We start from the raw sequence: 27,071 nt of genomic DNA, 5'->3' as shown, positions 1-27,071 counted from the left end.
GAACTTCGGGATCCATATGTAATTGTTCACCATCTTCAGATTTAGAATTGGTCGATATGACCCATTTGGTTTCTGGATCAGAAACAGATTGGAGTAATACCCCTGTCCCTTTTGTGATGGAGGTACTGGGACAATCACACCTGACTGCAGTAATCTTTGGACTGCTTCTTGCAGTGCATTGGCCTTCGACTCTATACGAGACGGGCTGGTGCAAAAAAAACTTTGAAGAGGCTGCCTCCTGAATGGGAACCCATACCCCTGAGATACTACCTTCTGCACCCAGGCATCTGTTGTTGACTGTTGCTATGTGTGTGCAAATTGCAGGAGTCAGCCCCCAACCCTGGAATCCTCCAGGCGGAGGCCCGTCTCTTCAGGCTGAGGGTTTCTGTTCAGGTTTGGAAGCTGGCTTTTTGCTAGCCCACTGCTTCCTACCCCTTTTAAACTGGGGTTGTTTAGGGTCCTCTTTACCTTTCGCTTTGCTTTGCCAGCGAAATGAGCGAAATTTTAAACCCTTGGACTTAGGGTTATAGGTAGCCGGAAATCTGACCTTCTTCGATTCAGCCTCTGACTCTAGGATATCCGATAAAGGTTTTCCAAATAATATATTACCCACGAAAGGCAATGCTTCCAATTCCTTCTTGGACTCCGCATCTGCCTTCCAGGTCCGTAGCCAGACTGCTCTGCGAGAGACTACTGCCAGGGCTGAAGCTTTAGAAGCAACAGTGCCTACATCAATGGCTGCTTCTTCTAAATACTGGGCAGATTGTCTTAAACGGCAAAGACGATCCTCTTGCTCCCTAGTAGGAGAGGGGATGTCATTCTCTAGTTCCTCTATCCATTCGCCCATTGCCTTTGCTACCCAGGCCGAAGCCATAGCAGGTCTTACCACTGCACCCACAAGAGAAAAAATATTTTTCAATAGGCTCTCTACCCTCCTGTCTGTGACATCATTCAAAGAGGTAGATGACAGTGGCAAAGCAGATTTATGCACGAGTCGCAGAACATGTGCATCTACTTTTGGAGGAACTTCTCTCTTCGAACAATCTCCAGCAGGAAATGGATAATAAGAATCCCATCTCCTAGGAATCTTATACTTTTTACCGGGCGCTGCCCAAGACTCATCCATCATTTCAGTCAACTCCTCTGACGCTGGAAATTCAGCTTTCACTGACTTTGTTCGTTTGAATACAGGTGCTTTTGCTTTTAATGCTGTCTTGGCTGGTTCTTCCAGAGAAAACACAGCCTTTACTGCCTTAATGAGTTCAGCTACATCATCTGAACTAAAAGCTCTGTGACTGATCATCATACGGAGTTGAATCTATTGTTTCCGCATCATCATCCGATGTATCCTCTTGTGTAGTCTGCCATACAGACGTATCTGTCCTAGTCTTACCTGCCCCTTGGTTGCTTGTAGAAGCTACTGGTACCAAACCATAGGTAGGGAGCTGCATGTATGGGTTCATAGTGTAACCTAACCCTTGAGGTGGTGCTACTGGAGCTAACCTGTCCGCTATTGAAGACAGAGTCTTTGCGAACATATTCCATGGTGGCTCTACTGGAGGTTGAACCAACTCCTGTTTTTTACTTCGCTGAAAAGCGAAACAGTTTGCACACAAACCCTCATAAGTGACCAATTGAATCATATCAATTACCCCTGACTTACAAGATAAGCATGTTAGGGCTATGGGAGTGCATGACAAATTCTCCTCATCACTTTTGCCGCTCACAGACATTTTTTCTGATATTGACTACACAATTTTGTGACTGAAAAACACCCTATAATCAGTATATAGAGGTGAAATCAATCTGACCACAGTGCACCTGTTTTGAGGGTCAGAACAGGACTGACATTACACAGAAAAGTCAGCACACATACTAGCAGTCAGTCACATGTTAAAGCATTAGACATTGTCATATGAGAATACAACCTCCATAATAACTTATACATAAGTAGGAAAACTGTACTTCTGTTAAACTGGTTCTTTTTCAACATAACATGCAGAAAACACAGTAATATACAGGTCTCATATGCAATAGGTACTAAAAATTGACAATGCACACTAAGTAGAAGGAATTTTTTAGTACTGTATACCCTGCCTCCAGAGAGCGGGATACAGGGAGACTCACCACACTTCCATATCCAAGCAAAGACGCTCGTAAGACGCTGAGTGGATTCAGACGCTACTGGTGTACACTGCCGCTCTTGGTAACTGATAACGGACACGGACGCTCACCAACGGACACGGACGCTGAGCGACTCCACGTGCATGCAGACGCTAAAGGCCTGCGACTCGGTCTGGGCGGGTTTATATCCAGTGTACACAACCGCAGCGTCTAAGCTGCGACCGAGTACCCTCGTGGTAGCGTCTGAGCCGGAAGTGAGGTCATTCAGTTCATGAAACGAGAGACACGCGGGAACTGGCCATGAACTCGGAGGAGGGACGGCCAGGAGAGCGTCTGAAACCCCGTTAACTCCCAGGATCGCGGCCTCACCTAGTCCTGGCGCCTATGATCCCCAGAGCGTAGCGCTGTCACACTCGAGATGTTCGGCGCATCAACACACTGCTTGTAGTCTCCACCAAATCAGTGTAGCTGTGTCCTGACCCCTCTAGTAAGAGGAAGTCCATAGACTCACCGCTTCCCCATGCTCCGGCCACAGCCTGGTAACGTCTGCTGGACCTGCTAGAACATCCGACACAGACGCCCGTCGAGACAGCACTGTACTGCGAAGGTAAGCGTTGTTGCGACCCGGTGGGGAGTTGTTGGAGCGACTCTGTCTAATATGCGTTTAAGACGCTAAGAGAAGTCGCTCAAACCAAAACAGTAAGTCTATAAAAATAAAGTAATGAAAACTTGAGGCTGCTTTCTCAGCAGCCCTGTGACCATGCGGCTTCCTGCCACACCAAGCAAAAAACTGATCTGACTGAGTCAGTGGGCGGGACTATATAGTGGAGGCCCCAATGCATCCTGGGAGGCCAGAAAGCTTGTGACCGTGTTGGTGCCATTTTCGCTGTCGCTCGACAATATCCCAATGTTATCCTGTGGACCCAGCCAGAGAAATAATCATTATGGTAGACTTACTGTTGATAACTCTATTTCTCCTAAATCCACAGGATCCACAGGGATCCAACCCTGACGCAACCGATTTGAGGATCCTTTCACTCACTAACCTCTTCCTTTTTGTACGGAAGGGTGTGCATGCGTGTTCTTCTCGCCTGATTAGGGATCTCTATGATGCTCCTGCCTTGAGCATTAGAAAAAACTGTATTTGCCTGAGCCAGCAGGCTGGGATATAGGGACAGGCCCGTTGCATTCTGGGAGGCCAATAGCTTTGATCGTTTGGTGCCAATCTGCTGTCGCTACCTCATATCCCAATGTTTATCCTGTGAATCTGCAGGAGAAATCGGTATTCGGTTAACATACAGTCTGTGGGGATCCTGTCAGTGGCTAAATGCCGGCAGTCAGAATCCTGACCACCTCCCCGTATTTCCACTTGAGTGGTGGGTCCACGCCACCACCGGAGTGGTACTATAACATGTGTGCCCTAAGCAGCAAGCCCGAGAGGGGACTCGCTGCCGGTATGCCGCTGTTGGGATGCTGACAGCCAGCATCCCATGACAGACTGTATATTGTATGAATTCCATCATAAATATTTGGATTCTTCTTCACATTACAATTATGTTTTTGAAAGGTCAAAAGAATGACTGAGCACTTTAAATCTATAAAGACTCACATCTGTAAAATAGGGATTCAACAGGAGGTAAACTTGGGAACAAAAAACCCCCCTTTAGTTAAAGGAAATAACAACAAGAATGGAATAAACATACAATATCAGTAATGCTTACAGAGATGACAGTACATGTATATTTTATTATTAAGAATAAACAAAAGAAAGAAAAAAAAAAAGAAAATGCATTATTCCTTAATTCCTCTGTCTCAAGACATACAAAGTGACATTAAAAAAAACATAATTTTATACACTGGAAAAGCGTAGGATTGAGCCCGATGGTGCCCATTGCCTATAACACATTACAAGCTGGCACCTTGCCCACCAGTAGTTTATTCCAGTAATGGTATGGTATTGCCATTTCACTGCAGATTGTGGATCATCTCCTCTTTGGCTATAAGATGTGTTGTTTTATTGACTAACGCCATTAGAGAGTTTAATTTCTGGGACCAGTCATTAAGGAGGTCATTGGGATCTTTCGGCCTCTGGAAGTTGATTATGCCAGCCAGCCTGTCCACCTTTGCATAAATGGTCTTGTTCACGACTAAATTAGAGAGAAATTCCTCAGACTCCTGAAAATAGGAGCAAAATGTCAGTTAACTGAAAAAAGCCATTTTAGATAATTCATCGTGTTCATTTCTGTTTCCCTCAATACATTAGTGCACCACTATACTAATCAATTTAAAAAAACAAAAAACAAAAAAACACGGGTTCAATATAAGTAATGAATGGCGGGGACGGACGGACACAGAAATAGTATATAGTTACACATGTTTAATGCCCGGAGATGTTACATTTTTCTGCATTCTCCCTGTGTGGTAAACTAGAGGGTGAATTTTCCTTGCAGGTCCAAAGACTGCGAGGAAAGCTTTGTTAAGTGCACCCTCTGGGGGTTAAACACGCAGGGCAGTAAGTTTTAATTGAATGGCTCTGGGATGACAATTGAATTTCCCCTAAGAGTTTGACAATCATTTTACCAAAATTAATTAAAATAATCTGTGTCCTTAAATATTTATATACATCAGTTAATTGCTATTATACAAAATACATAAAGGCCCACACAATTAACATATCCTCCACGTTAAGGAACAATACAATAACCACACCCTAAAAAAAAATATATATTTTCTGAAGCGACTCATTTTATACAGTACATTATACTGTATATTTACACAGGAGTCCGACAAGGACTCATACAGAATATGATCCACTTGCAGCTTGTTCATAATGGGCTCATCACTGCAGACCACTTTGTTTCAATACACAATCTCAGGTTACTTACATCAATGGAGAGATCCAGTAATTGAGCCATTCTCTTCATTGTAATCCGTGTGTAATATTTTGCCATAATTCTTATATTCTGTGAAGACATATGCACACTAAGAACCTTTGTTGGACAAAAAGCAATACCTTTCCACCACACAGGAGTGACTTTATTACTGTATTTGTAATAAGAGTGGCCTTAACAGGTAAAACCCTAAAAAGGCTTTAATAAAGCTGTTGCAGTAACATAGGGGTTGTGTATGTTATGCCGGCTGCCGGCGGTCAGCAGGAAGATATAAACAAGTTAGGCAGAAGAGGGGGCAAAGAAATGGCACAGACATTCCCAGACCCCAGGTCTGAGCAATTAATAAATCAGATCGGAATAAATACTGAATGTCCATGACGTGTTCATAAAGACTGACAGGCTATAGGTTAACCATCATCACAATCTAATCTTTTAGCAAACTTCCTTCAGATCAATAACTAGCTGGTCTTCTAGGTTACAATGTCTAATAATTTGTGCCGATTTGCTCACAGTACTGTGAGCAGGTGTGTAAAAAATATCTCTATTGAAACAGGGTGTTGACAAATTACATACTACTCTGTATGAGACCATAAGACATGCTGGGATATGCAGTCTCACAACAGCTGATAAGCCAGAGTATACTAAATCCTGATCTAGGTGGACACACATTTTTGGAACGCTCATAACACACTTCAGGTGTGGCAGCTACTGGAGTGCTGGGATTTGTCTAGCTGCATTTTGGAAGACCCACAATAGGTAGGACATACATGCTCCACTACTCTGTTCTTTAGATCTTTCCAGTGTTTCTCTCCCTCCTCATTGCAGCTGAAGACATCTGTAGCCACACTGTCCAGGGAGCCCTCTCTTAGTTCCTTGCCATACTCATCCACCAGCGTGCTCCACCGCATCAACTCCATTGTGGTAAAAAGTTTCAGCAGATCTCTGCAAAACACATACACACACGCGACATTCAAAATTTAGAACCAAAACCATATGACTGCCATATGCACAGCTCAAGATGTACACAACTTAGGTCATCTATACAGTAATAGGTTCTTATTCATTGACCATTCTATGGTAATCATGCAGCAGGGAAAGGGTTAAGAGGTGCACAAATAAATCACACTTACTTATATTTGGGGATATCTTCCAGCTTCTTGTCAGTACTTATCCTGTGGACCAGGTCAGACTGTTCATTATCGTATGGGGATAAAATAACGTATAATACAACGCTTTTCAGAGCCTGGTGGTAGGAAACAAAATTATCAGATAGCTCATCCTATGAACCAAATCTTGTTCTAATAATAATAATAATAATAAAAAAATATGAATGTGTATAGACTAACACAACTGACAGCTTTAGAACCTCTGACTTACAGAAAAGCTTGCGCAGAGAAAATTGTACCTGTTGCCACTTGTCGCTCTCGGCCTGAATGCAGGGGGTGTCATAGATAGCCCGGTAGTGTTTGCATATGGACAGGTAGGAGCCTTCATGTTGATCCAGCTGAATCATGAGGTTATAATACTTCAACTTCATCTTCTGGAGGGAAATATTTGGGAAACAGGATTAATCAAGCAGCCTGGCCTGTAATCTCATCACTCATTACCAGGCAGATGCTGTATAACTTGAAGACAAGGTGTCACCAACTCAGCTATTTCTAAGTTCAGCACAGAAACACTTCACACCACCCTCAGACTCCACACTTGTTGTCGTCCATCTGCTTTGTGTAAAGACTATGCTAATACCTGTCTGTATAACTTTACTAAACTCGACCATTAATCTTTACAGCGATTCATCTATTAATCAGGGTCTCAAGAGCACTAAGTTTGGGCCATTCAATATATTTAGAACTCTGGAGTGCTATATATAATAAGAATTTACTTACCGATAATTCTATTTCTCGGAGTCCGTAGTGGATGCTGGGGTTCCTGAAAGGACCATGGGGAATAGCGGCTCCGCAGGAGACAGGGCACAAAAAAGTAAAGCTTTTACCAGATCAGGTGGTGTGCACTGGCTCCTCCCCCCATGACCCTCCTCCAGACTCCAGTTAGGTACTGTGCCCGGACGAGCGTACACAATAAGGGAGGCAATTTGAATCCCGGGTAAGACTCATACCAGCCACACCAATCACACCGTACAACTTGTGATCTAAACCCAGTTAACAGTATGATAACAGAAAGAGCCTCTTAAAGATGGCTCCTTAACAATATAACCCGAATTTGTTAACAATAACTATGTACAGTATTGCAGATAATCCGCACTTGGGATGGGCGCCCAGCATCCACTACGGACTCCGAGAAATAGAATTATCGGTAAGTAAATTCTTATTTTCTCTATCGTCCTAAGTGGATGCTGGGGTTCCTGAAAGGACCATGGGGATTATACCAAAGCTCCCAAACGGGCGGGAGAGTGCGGATGACTCTGCAGCACCGAATGAGAGAATTCCAAGTCCTCTTTTGCCAGGGTATCAAATTTGTAGAATTTTACAAACGTGTTTTCCCCCGACCACGTAGCTGCTCGGCAGAATTGTAATGCCGAGACCCCTCGGGCAGCCGCCCAAGATGAGCCCACCTTCCTTGTGGAATGGGCCTTAACAGATTTAGGCTGTGGCAGGCCTGCCACAGAATGAGCAAGTTGAATTGTGTTACAAATCCAACGAGCAATCGTCTGCTTAGAAGCAGGGGCACCCAACTTGTTGGGTGCATATAGTATCAACAGCGAGTCAGATTTTCTGACTTCAGCCGTCCTTGAAATGTATATTTTTAAGGCTCTGACAACGTCCAACAACTTGGAGTCCTCCAAGTCGCCAGTGGCCGCAGGCACCACAATAGGTTGGTTCAGGTGAAACGCTGATACCACCTTAGGGAGAAAATGCGGACGAGTCCTCAGTTCTGCCCTATCCGAATGGAAGATTAGATAAGGGCTTTTATAAGATAAAGCCGCCAATTCAGATACTCTCCTGGCGGAAGCCAGGGCCAGTAACATAGTCACTTTCCATGTGAGATATTTAAAATCCACCTTTTTCAATGGTTCAAACCAATGGGATTTGAGGAAATCTAAAACTACATTTAGATCCCACGGTGCCACCGGAGGCACCACAGGAGGCTGTATATGCAGTACTCCTTTAACAAAAGTCTGTACCTCAGGAACTGAGGCCAATTCTTTTTGGAAGAATATTGACAGGGCCGAAATTTGAACCTTAATAGATCTCAATTTGAGACCCATAGACAATCCTGATTGTAGGAAATGTAGGAAACGACCCAGTTGAAATTCCTCCGTCGGAACACTCCGATCCTCGCACCACGCGACATATTTTCGCCAAATGCGGTGATAATGTTTCGCGGTGACTTCCTTCCTTGCCTTAATCAAGGTAGGAATGACTTCTTCTGGAATGCCTTTCCCTTTTAGGATCTGGCGTTCAACCGCCATGCCGTCAAACGCAGCCGCGGTAAGTCTTGAAAGAGACAGGGACCCTGTTGTAGCAGGTCCCTTCTCAGAAGTAGAGGGCACGGGTCGTCCGTGACCAACTCTTGAAGTTCCGGGTACCAAGTCCTTCTTGGCCAATCCGGAGCCACTAGTATTGTTCTTACTCCTCCTCACCGTATAATCTTCAATACCTTTGGTATGAGAGGCAGAGGAGGAAACACATATACTGATTTGTACACCCAAGGTGTTACCAGTGCGTCCACAGCTATTGCCTGTGGATCTCTTGACCTGGCGCAATACTTGTCCAGTTTCTTGTTGAGGCGAGACGCCATCATGTCTACCATTGGTCTTTCCCAACAGTTTACTAGCATGTGGAAGACTTCTGGATGAAGACCCCCCTCTCCCGGGTGAATATCGTGTCTGCTGAGGAAGTCTGCTTCCCAGTTGTCCACGCCCGGGAAGAACACTGCTGACAGTGCTATTACGTGATTCTCCGCCCAGCGAAGAATCTTGGTAGCTTCTGCCATTGCACTCCTGCTTCTTGTGCCGCCCTGTCTGTTTACATGGGCGACCGCCGTGATGTTGTCCGACTGAATCAACACCGGTTTTCCTTGCAGGAGTGGTTCCGCCTGGCTTAGAGCATTTTAGATTGCTCTTAGTACCAGAATGTTTATGTGAAGAGACTTTTCCAGGTTCGTCCATACCCCCTGGAAGTTTCTTCCTTGTGTGACTGCTCCCCAACCTCTCAGGCTGGCGTCCGTGGTCACCAGGATCAAATCCTGTATGCCGAATCTGCGGCCCTCCAATAGATGAGCCTTTTGCAACCACCACAGAAGATATACCCTTGTCCTTGGCGACAGGGTTATTCGCAGGTGCATCTGAGGATGCGACCCTGACCATTTGTCCAACAGATCCCTTTGGAAAATTCTTGCATGGAATCTGCCGAATGGAATTGCTTCGTAAAAAGCCACCATTTTTCCCAGGACTCTTGTGCATTGATGTACAGACACCTTTCCTGGTTTTAGGAGGTTCCTGACAGGTCGGATAACTCCTTGGCTTTTTCCTCGGGAAGAAAAACCTTTTTCTGAACCGTGTCCAGAATCATCCCTAGGAACAGCAGACGTATCGTCGGAAAACAGCTGCGATTCTTGGAATATTTAGAATCCAGTCGTGCCGTCGAAGAACTACTTTAGATAGTGCTCTTCCGACCTCCAACTGTTCTCTGGAACTTGCCCTTTTTAGGTCGTGCAAGTAAGGGATAATTTAGATGCCTTTTTTCTTTGAAGAAACATCTTTTCGGCCATTACCTTGGTAAAAAGGCCCGGGGTGCCGTGGATAATTCAAACGGCATCGTCTGAAACTGATATTGACAGTTCTGTACCACGAACCAGAGGTACCCTTGATGAGAAGGACAAAATTTGGACATGGAGGTAATCCTTGATGTCCAGGGACACCATATAGTCCCCTTTTTTCCGGTTCGCTATCACTGCTCTGAGTGACTTTATCTCGATTTGAACCTTTTATGTAAGTGTTCAAAACATTTTAGATTTAGACTATGTGTCACCAAGCCGTCTGGCTTCAGTACCACAATATAGTGTGGAAAAATAATACCCTTTTCCTTGTCGTAGGAGGGGTACTTTGATTATCACCTGCTGGATATACAGCTTGTGAATTGTTTCCAATGCTGCCTCCCTGTCGGAGGGAGCCGTTGGTAAAGCAGACTTCAGGAACCTGCGAGGAGAAGATGTCTCGACTCTCCAATCTTTACCCCTGGGATAATACTCGTACGATCTAGGGGTCAACTTGCGAATGATCCCACTGCGCCCTGAGACTCTTGAGACTACCCCCCCACCTTGAGTCCGCTTGCACGGCCCCAGCGTCATGCTGAGGACTTGGCAGACGCGGTGGAGGGCTTCTTTTCCTGGGAAAGGGCTGCCTGCTGCAGTCTACTTCCCTTACCTCTATGTCTGGGCAGATATGACTGGCCTTTTGCCTGCATGCCCTCATGGGAAAGGAAAGATTGAGGCTGAAAAGACGGTGTCTTTTTTAGCTGAGATGTAACTTGGGGTAAAAAAGGTTGGATTTCCCAGCTGTTGCTGTGGTCCCCAGGTCCGATGGACCGACCCCCAAATAACTCCTTCCCTTTATACAGCAATACTTCCATCTGCCGTATGGGATCTGTATCACCTGACCACTGTCGTGTCCCTGACATCTTCTGGGAGATATGGACAACGCACTTATCTTGATGCCAGAGAGCAAATATCCCTCTGTGCATCTCACATACATATATATAGAATGCATCCTATTAAATGCTGTACATGAATAAAATATTTTCAGTCAGGGAATCCGACCAAGCCAACCCAGCACTGCATCTCCAGGCTGATGGCGATCGCTGGTCGCAGTATAACCACCGTATGTGTGTATATACTTTTTAGGATATTTTTCCAGCTTCCTATCAGCTGGCTCCTTGAGGGCGGCCGTATCTGGAGACGGTAACGCCACTTGATAAGCGTGTGAGCGCCTTATCACCCTAAGGGGTGTTTCCCAACGTACCCTAATTTCTGGCGGGAAAGGGTATAACGCCAATATTTGCTATCGGGGTAACCCTACGCATCATCACACACTTCATTTTATTTTATCTGATTCAGGAAAAACTACAGGTAGTTTTTTCACTCCCACATAATACCCTTTCTTGTGGTACTTGTAGTATCAGAAACACGTAACACCTCCTTCATTGCCCTTAACGTGTGGCCCTAATGAGAAATACGTTTGTTTATTCACCGTCGACACTGTATTCAGTGTCCGTGTCTGTGTCTGTGTCTGTGTCGACCGACTGAGGTAAATGGGCGTTTTTTAAAAACCCCTGACGGTGTTTCTGAGACGCCTGGACCGGTCCTAATAGATTGTCGGCCGTCTCATGTCGTCAACCGACCTTGCAGCGTGTTGACATTCTCACGTAATTCTCTAAATAAGCCATCCATTCCGGTGTCGACTCCCTAGAGAGTGACATCACCATTACAGGCAATTTCTCCGCCTCCTCACCAACATCGTCCTCATACATGTCGACACACACGTACCGACACACAGCACACACACCGGGAATGCTCTGACAGAGGACAGGACCCACTAGCCCTTTGGGGAGACAGAGGGAGAGTCTGCCAGCACACACCAAAAACGCTATAATTATATAGGGACAACCTTATATAAGTGTTTCTCCCTTATAGCATCTTTTATATATATACAATATCGCCAAAATCAGTGCCCCCCCTCTCTGTTTTAACCCTGTTTCTGTAGTGCAGTGCAGGGGAGAGCCTGGGAGCCTTCTCTCCAGCTTTTCTGTGAGAGAAAATGGCGCTGTGTGCTGAGGAGATAGGCCCCGCCCCTTTTTCGGCGGGCTCGTCTCCCGCTATTTTTGAAGTTAGGCAGGGGTTAAATATCTCCATATAGCCTCTGTGGGCTATATGTGAGGTATTTTTTGCCTCTAATAAGGTTTTTATTTGCCTCTCAGAGCGCCCCCCCCAGCGCTCTGCACCCTCAGTGACTGTTGTGTGAAGTGTGCTGAGAGGAAAATGGCGCACAGCTGCAGTGCTGTGCGCTACCTTTATGAAGACTCAGGAGTCTTCAGCCGCCGATTTTGGACCTCTTCTCTCTTCAGCGTCTGCAAGGGGGCCGGCGGCGCGGCTCCGGTGACCATCCAGGCTGTACCTGTGATCGTCCCTCTGGAGCTAGTGTCCAGTAGCCAAGCAGCAAATCCACTCTGCACGCAGGTGAGTTCACTACTTCTCCCCTAAGTCCCTCGTTGCAGTGATCCTGTTGCCAGCAGGACTCACTGTAAAGTAAAAAACCTAAGCTAAACTTTCTCTAAGCAGCTCTTTAGGAGAGCCACCTAGATTGCACCCTTCTCGTTCGGGCACAAAATCTAACTGGAGTCTGGAGGAGGGTCATGGGGGGAGGAGCCAGTGCACACCACCTGATCTGGTAAAAGCTTTACTTTTTTGTGCCCTGTCTCCTGCGGAGCCGCTATTCCCCATGGTCCTTTCAGGAACCCCAGCATCCACTTAGGACGATATATATATATATATATATATATATATATATATATTTCTCTATATATATATATATATATATATATATATATATATATATATATATATATATATATATATATATATATCTATATATATATATATCTATATCTATATCTATATATATCTATATCTATATCTCTATCTCTATCTCTATCTCTATCTCTCTCTCTATATATATATATATATATATATATATATATATATATATATATATATATATTTATATCTCTCTCTATTAGAGATAGAGAGATAGATAGAGATAGATATATATAGATAGATATATATATATATATATAGATATATCTATATATATATATCTATCTATATATTTATTTATTTTTCTTTACACAAGGGTGAGGCATCAAGTTTGTAATTGTGCACCTCATGAGAAGAATGTATGTCCTTGTGCTAGAAAATAGGATTTTAATTAATTACCTACCGGTAAATACTTTTCTCGTAGTCCATAAGGGCTATTGGGGAGACTTAGTACGATGGGGTATAGACGGAGTCCAAAGGAGCCGATGCACTTTACATTTCTTCAGTGGGTATGCAGAGACTTTTGCAGCACCGCCTGCCCAAACTGGGTATCCTCTTTGGCCAGGGTATCAAACTTTTAGAACTTCACAAAGGTGTTCTTCCCCGACCAGGTAGCAGCTCGGCATAGTTGCAAGGCCGAGACTCCACAGGCAACCGCCCAGGAAGAGCACACTGATCTTGCAGAGTGGGCCTTCAGAGACCTAGGAACAGGTAAGGCTGCCGACACATAGGCCTGTTGGATAGTAAGCCTAAGCCAACGAGCAATGAACTGTTTTGAAGCAGGACAACCCTTTTTCTGCGCATCATAGAGCACGAACAAGGGACCAGTCTTTCTGATCCGAGCCGTTCGCTTGACATAGATCTTCAAGGCTCGCACAGCATCCAATGTCTCCGCAGGAGCAGAAGTGTCAGAACTGGACGGAACCACAATAGGTTGATTCAGATGAAACGCAGAGACAACCTTCGGCAGGAACTGCTGCCTATTCCTGAGCTCCGCTCTGCCCACGTATAAGACCAAGCATGGGCTCTTACACGATAAGGCCCCCAATTCTGAGACACATCGACCAGAAGCCAGGGCCAGTAACATCAAGTCTTCTACGCGAGGTACTTTTCTTCTACCGTCATCAGAGGCTCAAACCAGGAGGACTGTAGAAATTCCAACACCACATTCAATCCCAGGGTGCCGTAGGCAGCACAAAATGAGGTTGTGGAGTACTCCTTCCAAGAAGGTCTGAACTTCTGGCAACAGTGCCAATTTTCTCTGGAAGAAAATGGAGAGAGACGAAATCTGGACCGTAATGGAACCCAGATGCAAGCCCTTATCCATACCAGCCTGCAGGAAATGCAAGAAGCATCCCAAGTGGAACTCTGCAGGAGTTCCTCGCACCAAGAGACATATCTTCTCCAGATAGGATAGTGTTTTGACGTCACAGGCTTCCTGGCCTGAACCATGGTAGCAATAACCTTTTTGGAAAGGCCATGTGAGCTAGGATGTTCCGCTCAATCTCCATGCCCTCAAACGAAGTTGCTGTAAGTCTGGGTAGACGAACGGTCCTTGTTGAATAAGATCTCTTCTTACTGGCAGAGGCCAAGAGTCTTCGACGGACATGTCCAGAAGATCCACGTACCACGCCCTCCGAGGCCAATCCAGGACACTCAGAATTGCCTGGACTCCTTGATTTCTGATTCGCTTGAGCACCCGTGGGAGCAATGGAATCGGAGGAAACATGTAGACCAGCCGGTAAGGCCAAGGCACATACAGCTAAAGGGTGCAAATTTGCACTTGGACAAGCCATGCTGCACTGCAAGGGGTGCATTATCTTTGCATGCAGGAAAAAGGAGATTTATGGTAAGACCGTTGTTAAATCTTTCTGCGAGGTACACTGGATTCCACAGGGAATAACATCGGGGGTGTAGAGTTGGATCTTGATCCGAGGCACAAACAGGCTAAAGCTTTGACTGATCCCAGGATGCACTGCACCGTCTCCTCTATAACCCCGCCTCCAGGCACTGAAGCTCAGTTTCGCTAACCAATCCAATGCAGTAGCAGGTAAAAGACGGTAGATGTTAGTCACACAGAACCACATTCTCACAACAGGAGAAGGGACTAGCGGCTAATGCCATACAAACCCAACGAAGCGAAGTGCGTCAGGGTGGGCGACCTGTGGAATCCAGGGTACCTCGCAGAAAGAGATTTAACAATGGTAAGTCTTACAATAAAATCTCCTTTTCCGCAGCGGGGTACACTGGTATTCCACAGGGAATAACATCAGGGATGTCCTAAAGCAGCTCCTCATGGGAGGAGACGCAATGTAGCGGGCACAAGAACCCGGCGTCCAAAGGAAGCATCCTGGGAGGCAGAAGTATCAAAGGCATAGGACCTGATGAACGTTTTCACGGAGGACCACATAGCCGCCTTGCACAATCTTTCAGCGAACGAGCCACGGCAGGCCACCCAAGAAGGTCCAACAGACAGAGTAGTATGGGCCTTGATAGCAGCAGGAACTGGGAGTCCAGCCTACGCATAAGCTTGTGCAATCACCATTCTAATCCATCTGACCAAGGTCTGCTTATTCGCAGGCCAGCCAGGTTTGTGAAAACCAAAATGTACAAAAAGACTGATCTCCTGATAGAAGCAGTCCTTTCTACATATATACGGAGAGCCCGTACCACATCCAAAGACCACTCTTCGGAGGACAAATCAGGAGAGATGAAGGCCGGAACCACAATCTCTTGGTTAAGATGGAAAGAAGACATTACCTTAGGTAGATAAACAGGGCGAGTTCTAAGAACTGCCCGGTCACGGTAAAAAAATTAATAAAAAAATAAAAAAAATCGGAAAGGGTGGACGACAGGACAAAGCGCCTAAGTCTGACACCCTCCTAGCAGAGGCAATAGCCAACAGAAAAATGACCTTAAGCATAAGGCATTTAAGATCCACAGACTCAAGAGGTTCAAATGGAGACTCTTGAAGGGCGTTAAGAACAGATAGATCCTATGGAGCCACAGGAGGGACATAGGGAGGCTGAATCCATAATACGCCCTGAGTGAATGTATGAATGTCAGGAATAGATACAATTTTTCGCTGAAACCACACCGACAAGGCAGAAATATGAACCTTGTGGGAGGCCAGGAGAGTCCTAAATCCAGGCCTTGTTGCAAAAACGCCAGAAGTCTGGAAGTACTAAACTTGTATGCATTGTAATTCTTAGCTGCACACCATGTGAAGTAAGAATTCCAGACCCTATAATAAATCCGTGCAGAAGCCGGTTTGCGGGCCTTCAACATAGTTTGAATAACCGCCTCAGAAAATCCTTTGGCCCTCAGGAGTGAAGCTTCAAGAGCCATGCCGTCAAAGCCAGTCTTGCCAGGTCCTAGTAAATACAAGGGCCTTGAACGAGGAGGTCTGGGTGTTGAGGAAGTAGAAGAGGACGCTCAATCGAGAGACCCTGCAGGTCTAAGAACCAATGCCGTCTGGGCCATGCTGGAGCAACTAGGAGCAGCATTCCTCCTCCATGTTTGAACATCCGTAGTACCCTGGGCAGAAGTGACACTGGGGAGGGGGAACACGTATGGCAGCCGAAAGTTCCATGGAATTGACAGTGCGTCCACAAACGCTGCTTGAGGATCCCTTGTCCTTGCTCCGAAGACTGGAACCTTGTGATTGTGTTGAGATGCCATCAGGTCTACATAAAGGTAGACCCCACTTGTCCACTAGGAGTTGGAAGATCTCCGGATGAAGACTCCACTATCCGGCGTGTACAACCTAACGACTGAGGAAGTCCGCTTCCCAGTTTAGGACCCTCAGAATGAACACTGCCGATATTGCTGACAGCTGTCGCTCCACCCATCGAAGACACTTCCATCATTGCCATGCGGCTTCGAGTGCAGCCTTGATGATTTATGTACGTCACCGTGGTGACGTTGTCCGATTGTACTTGAACAGGCATGTTCTGTACGAAAGGCAGGGCCAGTGTCAACGCATTGAACACTGCCCGCAATTCCAAAATAGATAGAGATCGCCTTCTACAATATCACTCCAAGAAAGATGAACATGTTGCTAATAAGGATAAGAGTTTTGCTTTTATATGTAAATTCAATAGGTGTGCGGGTCAGATCCGTAGCATAATAAATAGAAATTTAAAAATGCTGAAACAGGATCGAATCCTGGTGGAAACACTCCCCCAGGCTCCACAAATCTATAGAAAAAATAAGTCTTTAAAAACTTTTAGCTCCCAGCCTTTTGAAAAAAGTAGAGAATGAAAATACTAACAGTAAACAAAAATTAGGATCCGAGTGGCTGACAAATAAGCCACTAGGCTTCTTCCACTGTGGCAAGAATAAATAAGATTTTACTTACCGATAAATCTATTTCTCGTAGTCCGTAGTGGATGCTGGGACTCCGTCAGGACCATGGGGAATAGCGGCTCCGCAGGAGACAGGGCACAAAATTTAAAAAAGTTTGACCACTAGGTGGTGTGTACTGGCTCCTCCCCCTATGACCCTCCTCCAAGCCTCAGTTAGGATACTGTGCCCGGACGAGCGTACACAATAAGGAAGGATTTTGAATCCCGGGTAAGACTCATACCAGCCACACCAATCACACCGTACAACTTGTGATCTGAACCCAGTTAACAGTATGACAAACGTAGGAGCCTCTGAACAGACGGCTCACAACAATAACAACCCGATTTTTTTTGTAACAATAACTATGTACAAGTATTGCAGACAATCCGCACTTGGGATGGGTGCCCAGCATCCACTACGGACTACGAGAAATAGATTTATCGGTAAGTAAAATCTTATTTTCTCTGACGTCCTAGTGGATGCTGGGACTCCGTCAGGACCATGGGGATTATACCAAAGCTCCCAAACGGGCGGGAGAGTGCGGATGACTCTGCAGCACCGAATGAGAGAACTCCAGGTCCTCCTTAGCCAGGGTATCAAATTTGTAGAATTTTACAAACGTGTTCTCCCCTGACCACGTAGCTGCTCGGCAGAGTTGTAATGCCGAGACCCCTCGGGCAGCCGCCCAAGATGAGCCCACCTTCCTTGTGGAATGGGCCTTGACAGATTTAGGCTGTGGCAGGCCTGCCACAGAATGTGCAAGTTGAATTGTGCTACAAATCCAAAGAGCAATCGTCTGCTTAGAAGCAGGAGCACCCAGCTTGTTGGGTGCATACAGTATAAACAGCGAGTCAGATTTTCTGATTCCAGCCGTCCTTGAAATATATATTTTCAATGCTCTGACAACGTCCAGCAACTTGGAATCCTCCAAATCGCTAGTAGCCGCAGGCACCACAATAGGCTGGTTCAGGTGAAACGCTGAACCCACCTTAGGCAGAAAGTGAGGACGCGTCCGCAGTTCTGCCCTGTCCGAATGGAAAATCAGATATGGGCTTTTATACGATAAAGCCGCCAATTCTGACACTCTCCTGGCTGAAGCCAGGGCCAGTAGCATGGTTACTTTCCATGTAAGATATTTTAAATCCACCGATTTGAGTGGCTCAAACCAATGGGATTTGAGAAAATCCAAAACTACATTAAGATCCCACGGTGCCACTGGGGGCACAACCGGGGGCTGTATATGTAGTACTCCTTTTACAAAAGTCTGGACTTCAGGAACTGAAACCAATTCTTTCTGGAAGAAAATCGACAGGGCCGAAATTTGAACCTTAATGGACCCTAATTTGAGGCCCATAGACAATCCTGTTTGCAGGAAATGTAGGAATCGACCCAGTTGAAATTCCTCCGTCGGGGCCTTCCTGGCCTCACACCACGCAACATATTTTCTCCAAATGCGGTGATAATGTTGTGCAGTCACCTCCTTCCTGGCTTTTACCAGGGTAGGGATGACCTCTTCCGGAATGCCTTTTTCCCTTAGGATTCGGCGTTCAACCGCCATGCCGTCAAACGCAGCCACGGTAAGTCTTGGAATAGACACGGTCCCTGCTGAAGCAGGTCCCGTCTTAGAGGTAGAGGCCACGGATCTTCCGTGAGCATCTCCTGAAGTTCCGGGTACCAAGTTCTTCTTGGCCAATCTGGAGCCACGAGTATCGTTCTTACTCCCCTTTGCCGTATAATTCTCAGTACTTTTGGTATGAGAGGCAGAGGAGGAAACACATACACTGACTGGTACACCCATGGTGTTACCAGAGCGTCTACAGCTATTGCCTGAGGGTCTCTTGACCTGGCGCAATACCTGTCCAGTTTTTTGTTGAGGCGGGACGCCATCATGTCCACCATTGGTCTTTCCCAATGGACCACAATCATGTGGAAGACTTCTGGATGAAGTCCCCACTCTCCCGGGTGCAGATCGTGTCTGCTGAGGAAGTCTGCTTCCCAGTTGTCCACTCCCGGGATGAACACAGTGCTAACACATGATTTTCTGCCCAGCGGAGAATCCTTGCAGCTTCTGCCATTGCCCTCCTGCTTCTTGTGCCGCCCTGTCTGTTTACGTGGGCGACTGCCGTGATGTTGTCCGACTGAATCAACACCGGCTGACCCTGAAGCAGAGGTTTTGCCAGGCTTAGAGCATTGTAGATTGCTCTTAGCTCCAGTATATTTATGTGAAGAGACGTCTCCAGGCTTGACCACACGCCCTGGAAGTTTCTTCCCTGTGTGACCGCTCCCCAGCCTCTCAGGCTGGCATCCGTGGTCACTAGGACCCAGTTCTGTATGCCGAATCTGCGGCCCTCTAACAGATGAGCACTCTGCAACCACCATAGCAGAGACACTCTTGTCCTTGTGGACAATTTTATCCGCTGATGCATCTGCAGATGCGATCCGGACCATTTGTCCAGCAGATCCCACTGAAAAGTTCGTGCATGGAATCTGCCGAATGGAATCGCTTCGTAAGAAGCTACCATTTTTCCCAGGACTCTTGTGCATTGATGCACAGATACTTTTCCTGGTTTTAGGAGGTTCCTGACTAGATCGGATAACTCCCTGGCTTTCTCCTCCGGAAGAAATACCTTTTTCTGAACAGTGTCCAGAATCATCCCTAGGAACAACAGACGTGTCGTCGGGATCAGTTGGGATTTTGGAAAATTCAGAATCCACCCGTGTTGTTGGAGCACTACTTGGGTTAGTGCTACTCCGACCTCCAGCTGTTCTCTGTTTAGAATCGGTCTTACCAAGCCGTCCGGCTTCGGTACCACAAATAGCGTGGAGTAATACCCCTGTCCCTGTTGTAGGAGGGGTACCTTGACTATCACCTGCTGAGAATACAGCTTGTGAATGGCCTCCAATACCGTCGCCCTGTCGGAGGGAGACGTTGGCAAAGCAGACTTTAGGAAACGGCGAGGAGGGGACTTCTCGAATTCCAACCTGTAACCCTGAGATACTACCTGCAGGATCCAGGGGTCCACCTGCGAGTGAGCCCACTGTGCGCTGAAATGTTTGAGGCGACCCCCCACCGCCCCTGAGTCTGCTTGTAAGGTCCCAGCGTCATGCTGACGCCTTTGTAGAAGCCGGGGAGGGCTTCTGCTCCTGGGAAGGAGCTGCTTGTTGCAGTCTCTTACCCTTTCCTTTGCCTCGGGGCAAATAGGAATGTCCTTTTGCTCGTTTGTTCTTATAGGAACGAAAGGACTGCGGCTGAAAAGCCTGCAGCTTTTTCTGCTGGGAGGTGACCTGGGGTAAAAAGGTGGATTTTCCGGCCGTTGCCGTGGCCACCAGATCCGATAGACCGACCCCAAATAATTCCTCCCCCTTATACGGCAATACTTCCATATGTCGTTTGGAATCCGCATCACCTGACCACTGGCGCGTCCATAAACTTCTTCTGGCAGATATGGACATCGCACTTACTCTTGATGCCAGAGTGCAAATATCTCTCTGTGCATCTCGCATATAAAGAAATGCATCCTTTAACTGCTCTATAGTCAGTAAAATACTGTCCCTATCCAGGGTATCAATATTTTCAGACAGTGACTCCGACCAAGCCACGCCAGCACTGCACATCCAGGCTGAGGCGATTGCTGGTCTCAGTATAACACCCGTATGTGTGTATATACTTTTTAATGTATTCTCCAGCCTCCTATCAGCTGGATCCTTGAGGGCGGCCGTATCAGGAGACGGTAACGCCACTTGCTTTGATAAGCGTGTGAGCGCCTTATCCACCCTAGGAGGTGTTTCCCAGCGCGCCCTAACCTCTGGCGGGAAAGGGTATAATGCCAATAACTTCTTTGAAATTAGCAGTTTTCTATCTGGGGTAACCCACGCTTCATCACACACTTCATTCAGTTCCTCTGATTCAGGAAAAACTATCGGTAGTTTTTTCACACCCCACATAATACCCCTTTTTGTGGTACTTGCAGTATCAGAGATATGCAAAGCCTCCTTCATATAACGTGTGGCCCTACTGGAAAATACGTTTGTTTCTTCACCGTCGACACTGGATTCAGTGTCAGTGTCTGGGTCGACCGACTGAGGTAAAGGGCGTTTTACAGCCCCTGACGGTGTCTGAGACGCCTGGACAGGTACTAACTGGTTTGCCGGCTGTCTCATGTCGTCAACCGACTTTTGTAGCGTGCTGACACTATCCCGTAATTCCATAAACAAAGCCATCCATTCTGGTGTCGACTCCCTAGGGGGTGACATCACCATTACAGGCAATTGCTCCGCCTCCACGCCAACATCGTCCTCATACATGTCGACACACACGTACCGACACACAGCAGACACACAGGGAATGCTCTGATAGAAGACAGGACCCCACTAGCCCTTTGGGGAGACAGAGGGAGAGTTTGCCAGCACACACCCAAGCGCTATAAATATATATATAGGGACAACCTTAATAAGTGTGTTCCCTTTATAGCAGCTCAAATATTATAAATATCGCCAATAAGTGCCCCCCCTCTCTGTTTTTACCCTGTTTCTGTAGTGCAGTGCAGGGGAGAGTCCTGGGAGCCTTCCTCGCAGCGGAGCTGGGCAGGAAAATGGCGCTGTGTGCTGAGGAGAATAGGCCCCGCCCCCTTTTCGGCGGGCTTCTTCTCCCGGTTTTTTTGGAACCTGGCAGGGGTTAAATACATCCATATAGCCCCAGGGGCTATATGTGATATATTTTAGCCAGAATAGGTATATTACATTGCTGCCCAGGGCGCCCCCCCCAGCGCCCTGCACCCTCAGTGACCGCTGGTGTGAAGTGTGCGGAGAGCAATGAGGTAGCGCACAGCACTGCAGCTGTGCGCTACCTCATGAAGACTGAGACGTCTTCTGCCGCCGGTTTCTGGACCTCTTCTCTATTCGGCATCTGCAAGGGGGTCGGCGGCGCGGCTCCGGTGACCCATCCAGGCTGTACCTGTGATCGTCCCTCTGGAGCTAGTGTCCAGTAGCCTAAGAAGCAAATCCATCCTGCACGCAGGTGAGTTCACTTCTTCTCCCCTAAGTCCCTCGTTGCAGTGAGCCTGTTGCCAGCAGGACTCACTGAAAATAAAAAACCTAACAAACTTTTTCTAAGCAGCTCTTTAGGAGAGCCACCTAGATTGCACCCTGCTCGGACGGGCACAAAAACCTAACTGAGGCTTGGAGGAGGGTCATAGGGGGAGGAGCCAGTACACACCACCTAGTTGTCAAACTTTTAAATTTTGTGCCCTGTCTCCTGCGGAGCCGCTATTCCCCATGGTCCTGACGGAGTCCCAGCATCCACTAGGACGTCAGAGAAAATGGCAAGTTTGTCTACATACACCTAGGAAAACAGTGTCGATAGAGTTACCAAATAAATTAGATGTTCATTCTATTAAATCATTCATGAATTGCGATTCCTCATATGTCATTTACCTCCTTTGGTGTAGTTGCCATTTATACTACGTGGTTCGAACCACTAGAAAATTACGCACTAGGTTCATGGAACACAAAAGAAATAGGCTTCCTACAACATAGCGTGTCCTGTCATTTTTATTCCACACATCAAAAAGATCCTGGTTGTGTCTCTGTCCTGGCACTGGAACATGTGGCCCCAACTGTAAGGGGGGGGGGATAGATTTTCACTATTATGTAAGAGAAAATCTACTGGATGCTCCAGTTCAACTCAGTACATCCCACCGGTCTAAATGAGACAATGGAATTGAATGTAGTGGTATAAAACTTTGAGGAGTCTCAATGAGACAAGGGAATTCACCATGGGGGTTTATAACCATTGAAAAGGGTCCTATAAATGTTTGTCTGATCTCCCTGCATAACCAGCTCCTACTAATGACCCCTCCCCCCGCACCCAGTTGGTACAGGTGACAACTCCGTGTCACCTGTGTGTGGTATGCGTGGCCCTGGAGGCTTCCACGTTTACCCGTGACGGGACAGTGGATCTCACTGTCAGCACGTCTAGGGTTATCGGTCACTCGGTGGTCATCCGAGTGTTCAGGCAACTCCTGCCAGCTGGAGTTCCTCCATGGCTGCGCAGCCACCCATTGGTGGCGGTGGGACTAATGCCAGATGGGTTTTGAATGTTTATTAGGTTTATTAATCATCATCTGCATGTAAATTCCTTTGTTTACTCTTCACTGTTATTTGTGTCATTATAAGACATGCTATACTTTTATCGTATATTAGTTAAATACAAACTGATCCCCATCCTGACTATCCAGTATAGGAGGAGGGCATATATAGTATGGTGGGGTTAATTAATAAGTATTTCATTGCCCCTGTGAGGGGCCTGGGTGCTAGGATCTACCATGAACTCCTATTAAGATTTGCACTAAGTACAGTCCCGGTTCCTGTGGCTGTCTAACAACATCTGTTGATTGTCTGATTTTTAGTGTTTAAAGCGTCTTAGTGATAATGTGTATATGGGTTCTATTATATTAAACCATATAGTGTGATTTTTAGTGCGTATTGATTTGCCCACGAGTGGGAATAAACACACTTTTCTATGTAACTGCAGCACTTCGGGCTCCCGGTCACGTGACGGGGGAATAACGCCATCACGCACCGCATTTGTGCGCGCCAGGGTTGCCTAGCAACCAGGGCGCCTCTGACGGGAAACTGCTATTGGCCCCCGCCTGTCACGTGACCCGGAAGGAGCGTCTGATGCTCCACGGAGTCCCTTCGATCTGCCTGTCCCCCCACTTCTGATCAGGGGCACCTCTGTGAGTAATGTGGGCTGCGGAGGTATTATGCCCCCGTAAATGGGGAGGGGGGGGGGGGGGGGAATATTAGTGAATAATAAATAAATAATATAAATCCCACTCTAGATGATGTATCTGGTGGCGAGTCATGTGACTGCACTGGCCTTTGACCTCCTTTATTTCAAAATCATGTCTCATTGTTATTCTGTATGTATATATATATATATATATATATATATATATATATATATATATATATATATATATATATATATATATATATATATATATATATATATATATATAAAATGAATATCTTTTTTACTGTGGGTTTGCCTCCTACTAACTCCTGTATACATTTTAAGTAGATAGATTATATTGAATTTGTGTTTTTATTACAACTGTGGATAATTGAATGGTATTTTCATCACACCTGCTGGGCATCAGGTCATCAAATGGGGTTTAAATAGATCCCACATTCAGATTGAGCTTTACTTCTGATGAAGCTAGGTGACCGAGCCTAGGGAAACCCGTTAAGTGTTGATGCTGCTACCTCACCAGTGTCCTGTTCTTCAAACGGATCCAGATATGGACTTTTAAAAAGTTACCTTGGAATTTTCTCTGTGGGACTTCTCCTGTACAGCACCGATTGGAGAGACCCAGTGTTCTACAAATAGCACAGCCTGCTTGATGGCAATTCAAAACCTCTGGAAGTCTCCATCGTCACGGGTAACACCAGTTGTTTGTATTCCTTCTCCCCAGGGAACTCTACATATTCTCTCAGTCCGGGATCCTTTGTGGACACTTATTAGCAGCCATTACCAATTATTTTCAAGCTCCATCAATGCCCTAAACTATATGTTTACATTGGAATTCATTCTTGTTTTTAGTATGTGATGTTTAGTTAATAAATTACATGTTATTTTATTGAAATCTATCCACAGTTTTTATTATTGGAGAAACACGTAGCTCCAGTTCATATTTTCTTTTCACAATTTTCTATTGGGACTGACAATCCCTTCTGGCAGCTGTGAAAGCGCGTCTGGGCCTGCTTGCTTGTTTCGCAATTCCAAAATGTTTATCGGGAGGAGAGATTCCTCCCTGGTCCACAGACCCTGGAGAGTGCACGCCGCTTCGCAACCCTGCAAACTGGCATCCGTCGTTAGGAAGACCCAGTTGGAGATCCAGAAGGGATGACCCCTGCTCAATTGTTAGTCTTATAGCCATGAAACTCAGTGACAAATGATTTCCTTTACTCCGGAGGCAGGCCGTCCCACTTGGAAAGGATTACCTCTGCAGAGGGCGGGAATGAAATTTAGCGTACTCTACCATGTCGAAAGCAGACACCATGAGGCCTAATACTTGCATCGCCGAGTGTATCGACACTCTTTGGTGAGAGGGGAAGCATCCGATTCTGTCCTGAAGTTTCAGGACCTTCTCTGGAGACCAGAACAAACGTTGGTTGTGTGTGTCCAGTAATGCCCCCAGGTGCACCATGCTCTGAGCAGGGACCAGTGAGGTTTTCTTCCAGTTGATGAGCCACCCGTGGGCTTGTAGGAATTGGACCATCCGTTCCAGATGACGGAGGAGAACCTCTGGGGAGGTCGCTAAGATCAACAAGTCGTCCAGATACGGCAGGATCCCGATACCCTGACGACGGAGAAGGGCCGTCATGACCACCATGACCTTGGTAAAGATCCGAGGAGCCGTGGTCAGTCCGAAAGGCAAGGCTTGGAACGGATAATGAAGGTTGCCAATAGCAAACCGAAGATATTGCAATAGGTATGTGTAGGTAAGCATCCTGTATGTCCAGGGATACCATATAGTCCTTGGGTTCCAAAACCAGTACAATAGAGCGCAGAGTTTCCATACGGAATTTGGACACGCTCACAAATTTGTTCAAAGATTTGAGGTGGAGTATAGGCCGGGAGGATACATTCTGCTTCGGAACTAGAAACAGCATCGAATAGTATCCCCTGCCTCTTTGAGACAGAGGCACCGGCACTATCACTCCTGTATCCAGGATGGATTGAACAACCAAATGTAGAGTTTGCGCTTTTAACAGATCCGAAGAGGTAACCGTTGAGCAAAACTGGCGAAGGGGGAAGTCTCTTGAAAGAGATCACGTACCCGTGAGACCATTTCCTGCACCCAGGTGTCCGAAGTGGTCTTTAACCATACCCGGGCGAACTGCAAAAGTTGGCCTCTCACCCTGGGGTCCCCCAGGGAGAGGCCCGCCCCGTCATGCAGCAGGCTTGTCCGATTTGGAAGCAGGCTGACGGGCGGCCAAGAACGTTTAGGTTTGGGCTTAGAGGATTTGGAAGTGTGAGCTTGTCTCGGGTACGCCTGACCCTTTGCTTTACCTGGAGGTCGAAAGGAACAAAAAGTAGTACTCTTGGCCTTCGGAACCAAAGGATTAGTACTTGAGAAAAACGCAGTCTTGGCCGACACTGAGTCGGTCACAATCTTGTTCAGATCATCTCCAAGCAGTTTATCTCCCTTAAAAGGGAGCACCTCCAAGGTCTTCTTAGAGTCCAGGTTCACCGACCAGGACCGTAACCACAGAATCCGGCGAGCCAGGATAGACGTAGTAGATGCCTTGGCCTCCATAATGCCTGCATCCAAGGCCGCCTCCTAAATATAGTGGGAGGCTGTGGTAATATATGACAGATATTGTCTGGCAGTGTCAGAAAAATTCAGAGATAGCTCTTCCTCAATTGCTTGAACCCATGCTGCTATAGTGGGTCTATGTACAGCACCTGTAAGAGTGTAAATAGACTTCAAGCAACCCTCCACACGCTTATCCGTCGGTTCCTTCAAAGAGATGACGGTGGTGACAGGCAGAGTAGATGACACCACAAGACGGTCTACATGCGAGTCCACTGGTAACGGTGTTTCCCACTTGTTACTCAACTCCGCATAGGATAACGAGCTAGCATCTTTTTAGACAGGGAAAAACATTTTCCTGGAGAAGACCAGGGTTCCTGACGTATGTCAATTAAATGGTCAGAATGTGGTAAGACTAATTTAGTAACCTTCTGACGTTTGAACTTATCAGGTTTCTTAGACGTATCAGGAGGTTCAATCTCTTCATCAATCTGAAGAATCAGCTTGATAGCCTCCACTAGGTCAGGAACATCAACCTGTGTTGTAGAATCTTCATCAGGAGCAGCAGTATCGGCATCTGATGGATCAGTATATTCCCCATCTGAATCAGAAGAATCATCCGAAATATTACTGGATTGTGAGGAAGAAATGGCCCGCTTAGATATCCCTTTGGTCCCAGTAGGGCGAAGATTAGATTTTTTTTTATGGATAGAGTATCCACCCACAGTGGATTAACTACAGGGACAATATGTGGCTGTAATGGCACAGGAGGTCCCACAGGGGGCGTAAGTCGTGTTACAAGCGTAGTCCGCATATTTGAAAATGCAGCCCAAGG

At 46.4% G+C, this 27,071-nt stretch overlaps 1 protein-coding gene across 1 annotated transcript in view; it reads right to left on the bottom strand.

Moving 5' to 3' along the window:
- Positions 1 to 3,850: 3,850 nt before the first annotated feature.
- PSMD12 (proteasome 26S subunit, non-ATPase 12) overlaps positions 3,851 to 27,071 on the bottom strand; it is a 100,381-nt gene continuing 77,160 nt past the window's right edge. Inside the window, exons 7-11 of the mRNA XM_063960826.1 lie at positions 6,421 to 6,555; positions 6,146 to 6,258; positions 5,783 to 5,957; positions 5,010 to 5,087; positions 3,851 to 4,299 (exon numbers count right to left, since the gene is read on the bottom strand). Of these exons, the coding sequence (XP_063816896.1) occupies positions 4,090 to 4,299; positions 5,010 to 5,087; positions 5,783 to 5,957; positions 6,146 to 6,258; positions 6,421 to 6,555 (711 nt within the window). The 3' untranslated portion in view covers positions 3,851 to 4,089. The remainder of the gene's footprint in view (positions 4,300 to 5,009; positions 5,088 to 5,782; positions 5,958 to 6,145; positions 6,259 to 6,420; positions 6,556 to 27,071) is intronic.

Source organism: Pseudophryne corroboree, chromosome 3 (genome assembly GCF_028390025.1).
Source record: "Pseudophryne corroboree isolate aPseCor3 chromosome 3, aPseCor3.hap2, whole genome shotgun sequence".
Classification (NCBI taxonomy): Eukaryota; Metazoa; Chordata; class Amphibia; order Anura; family Myobatrachidae; genus Pseudophryne; species Pseudophryne corroboree.
This window is presented reverse-complemented; position numbering and strand designations above follow the sequence as displayed.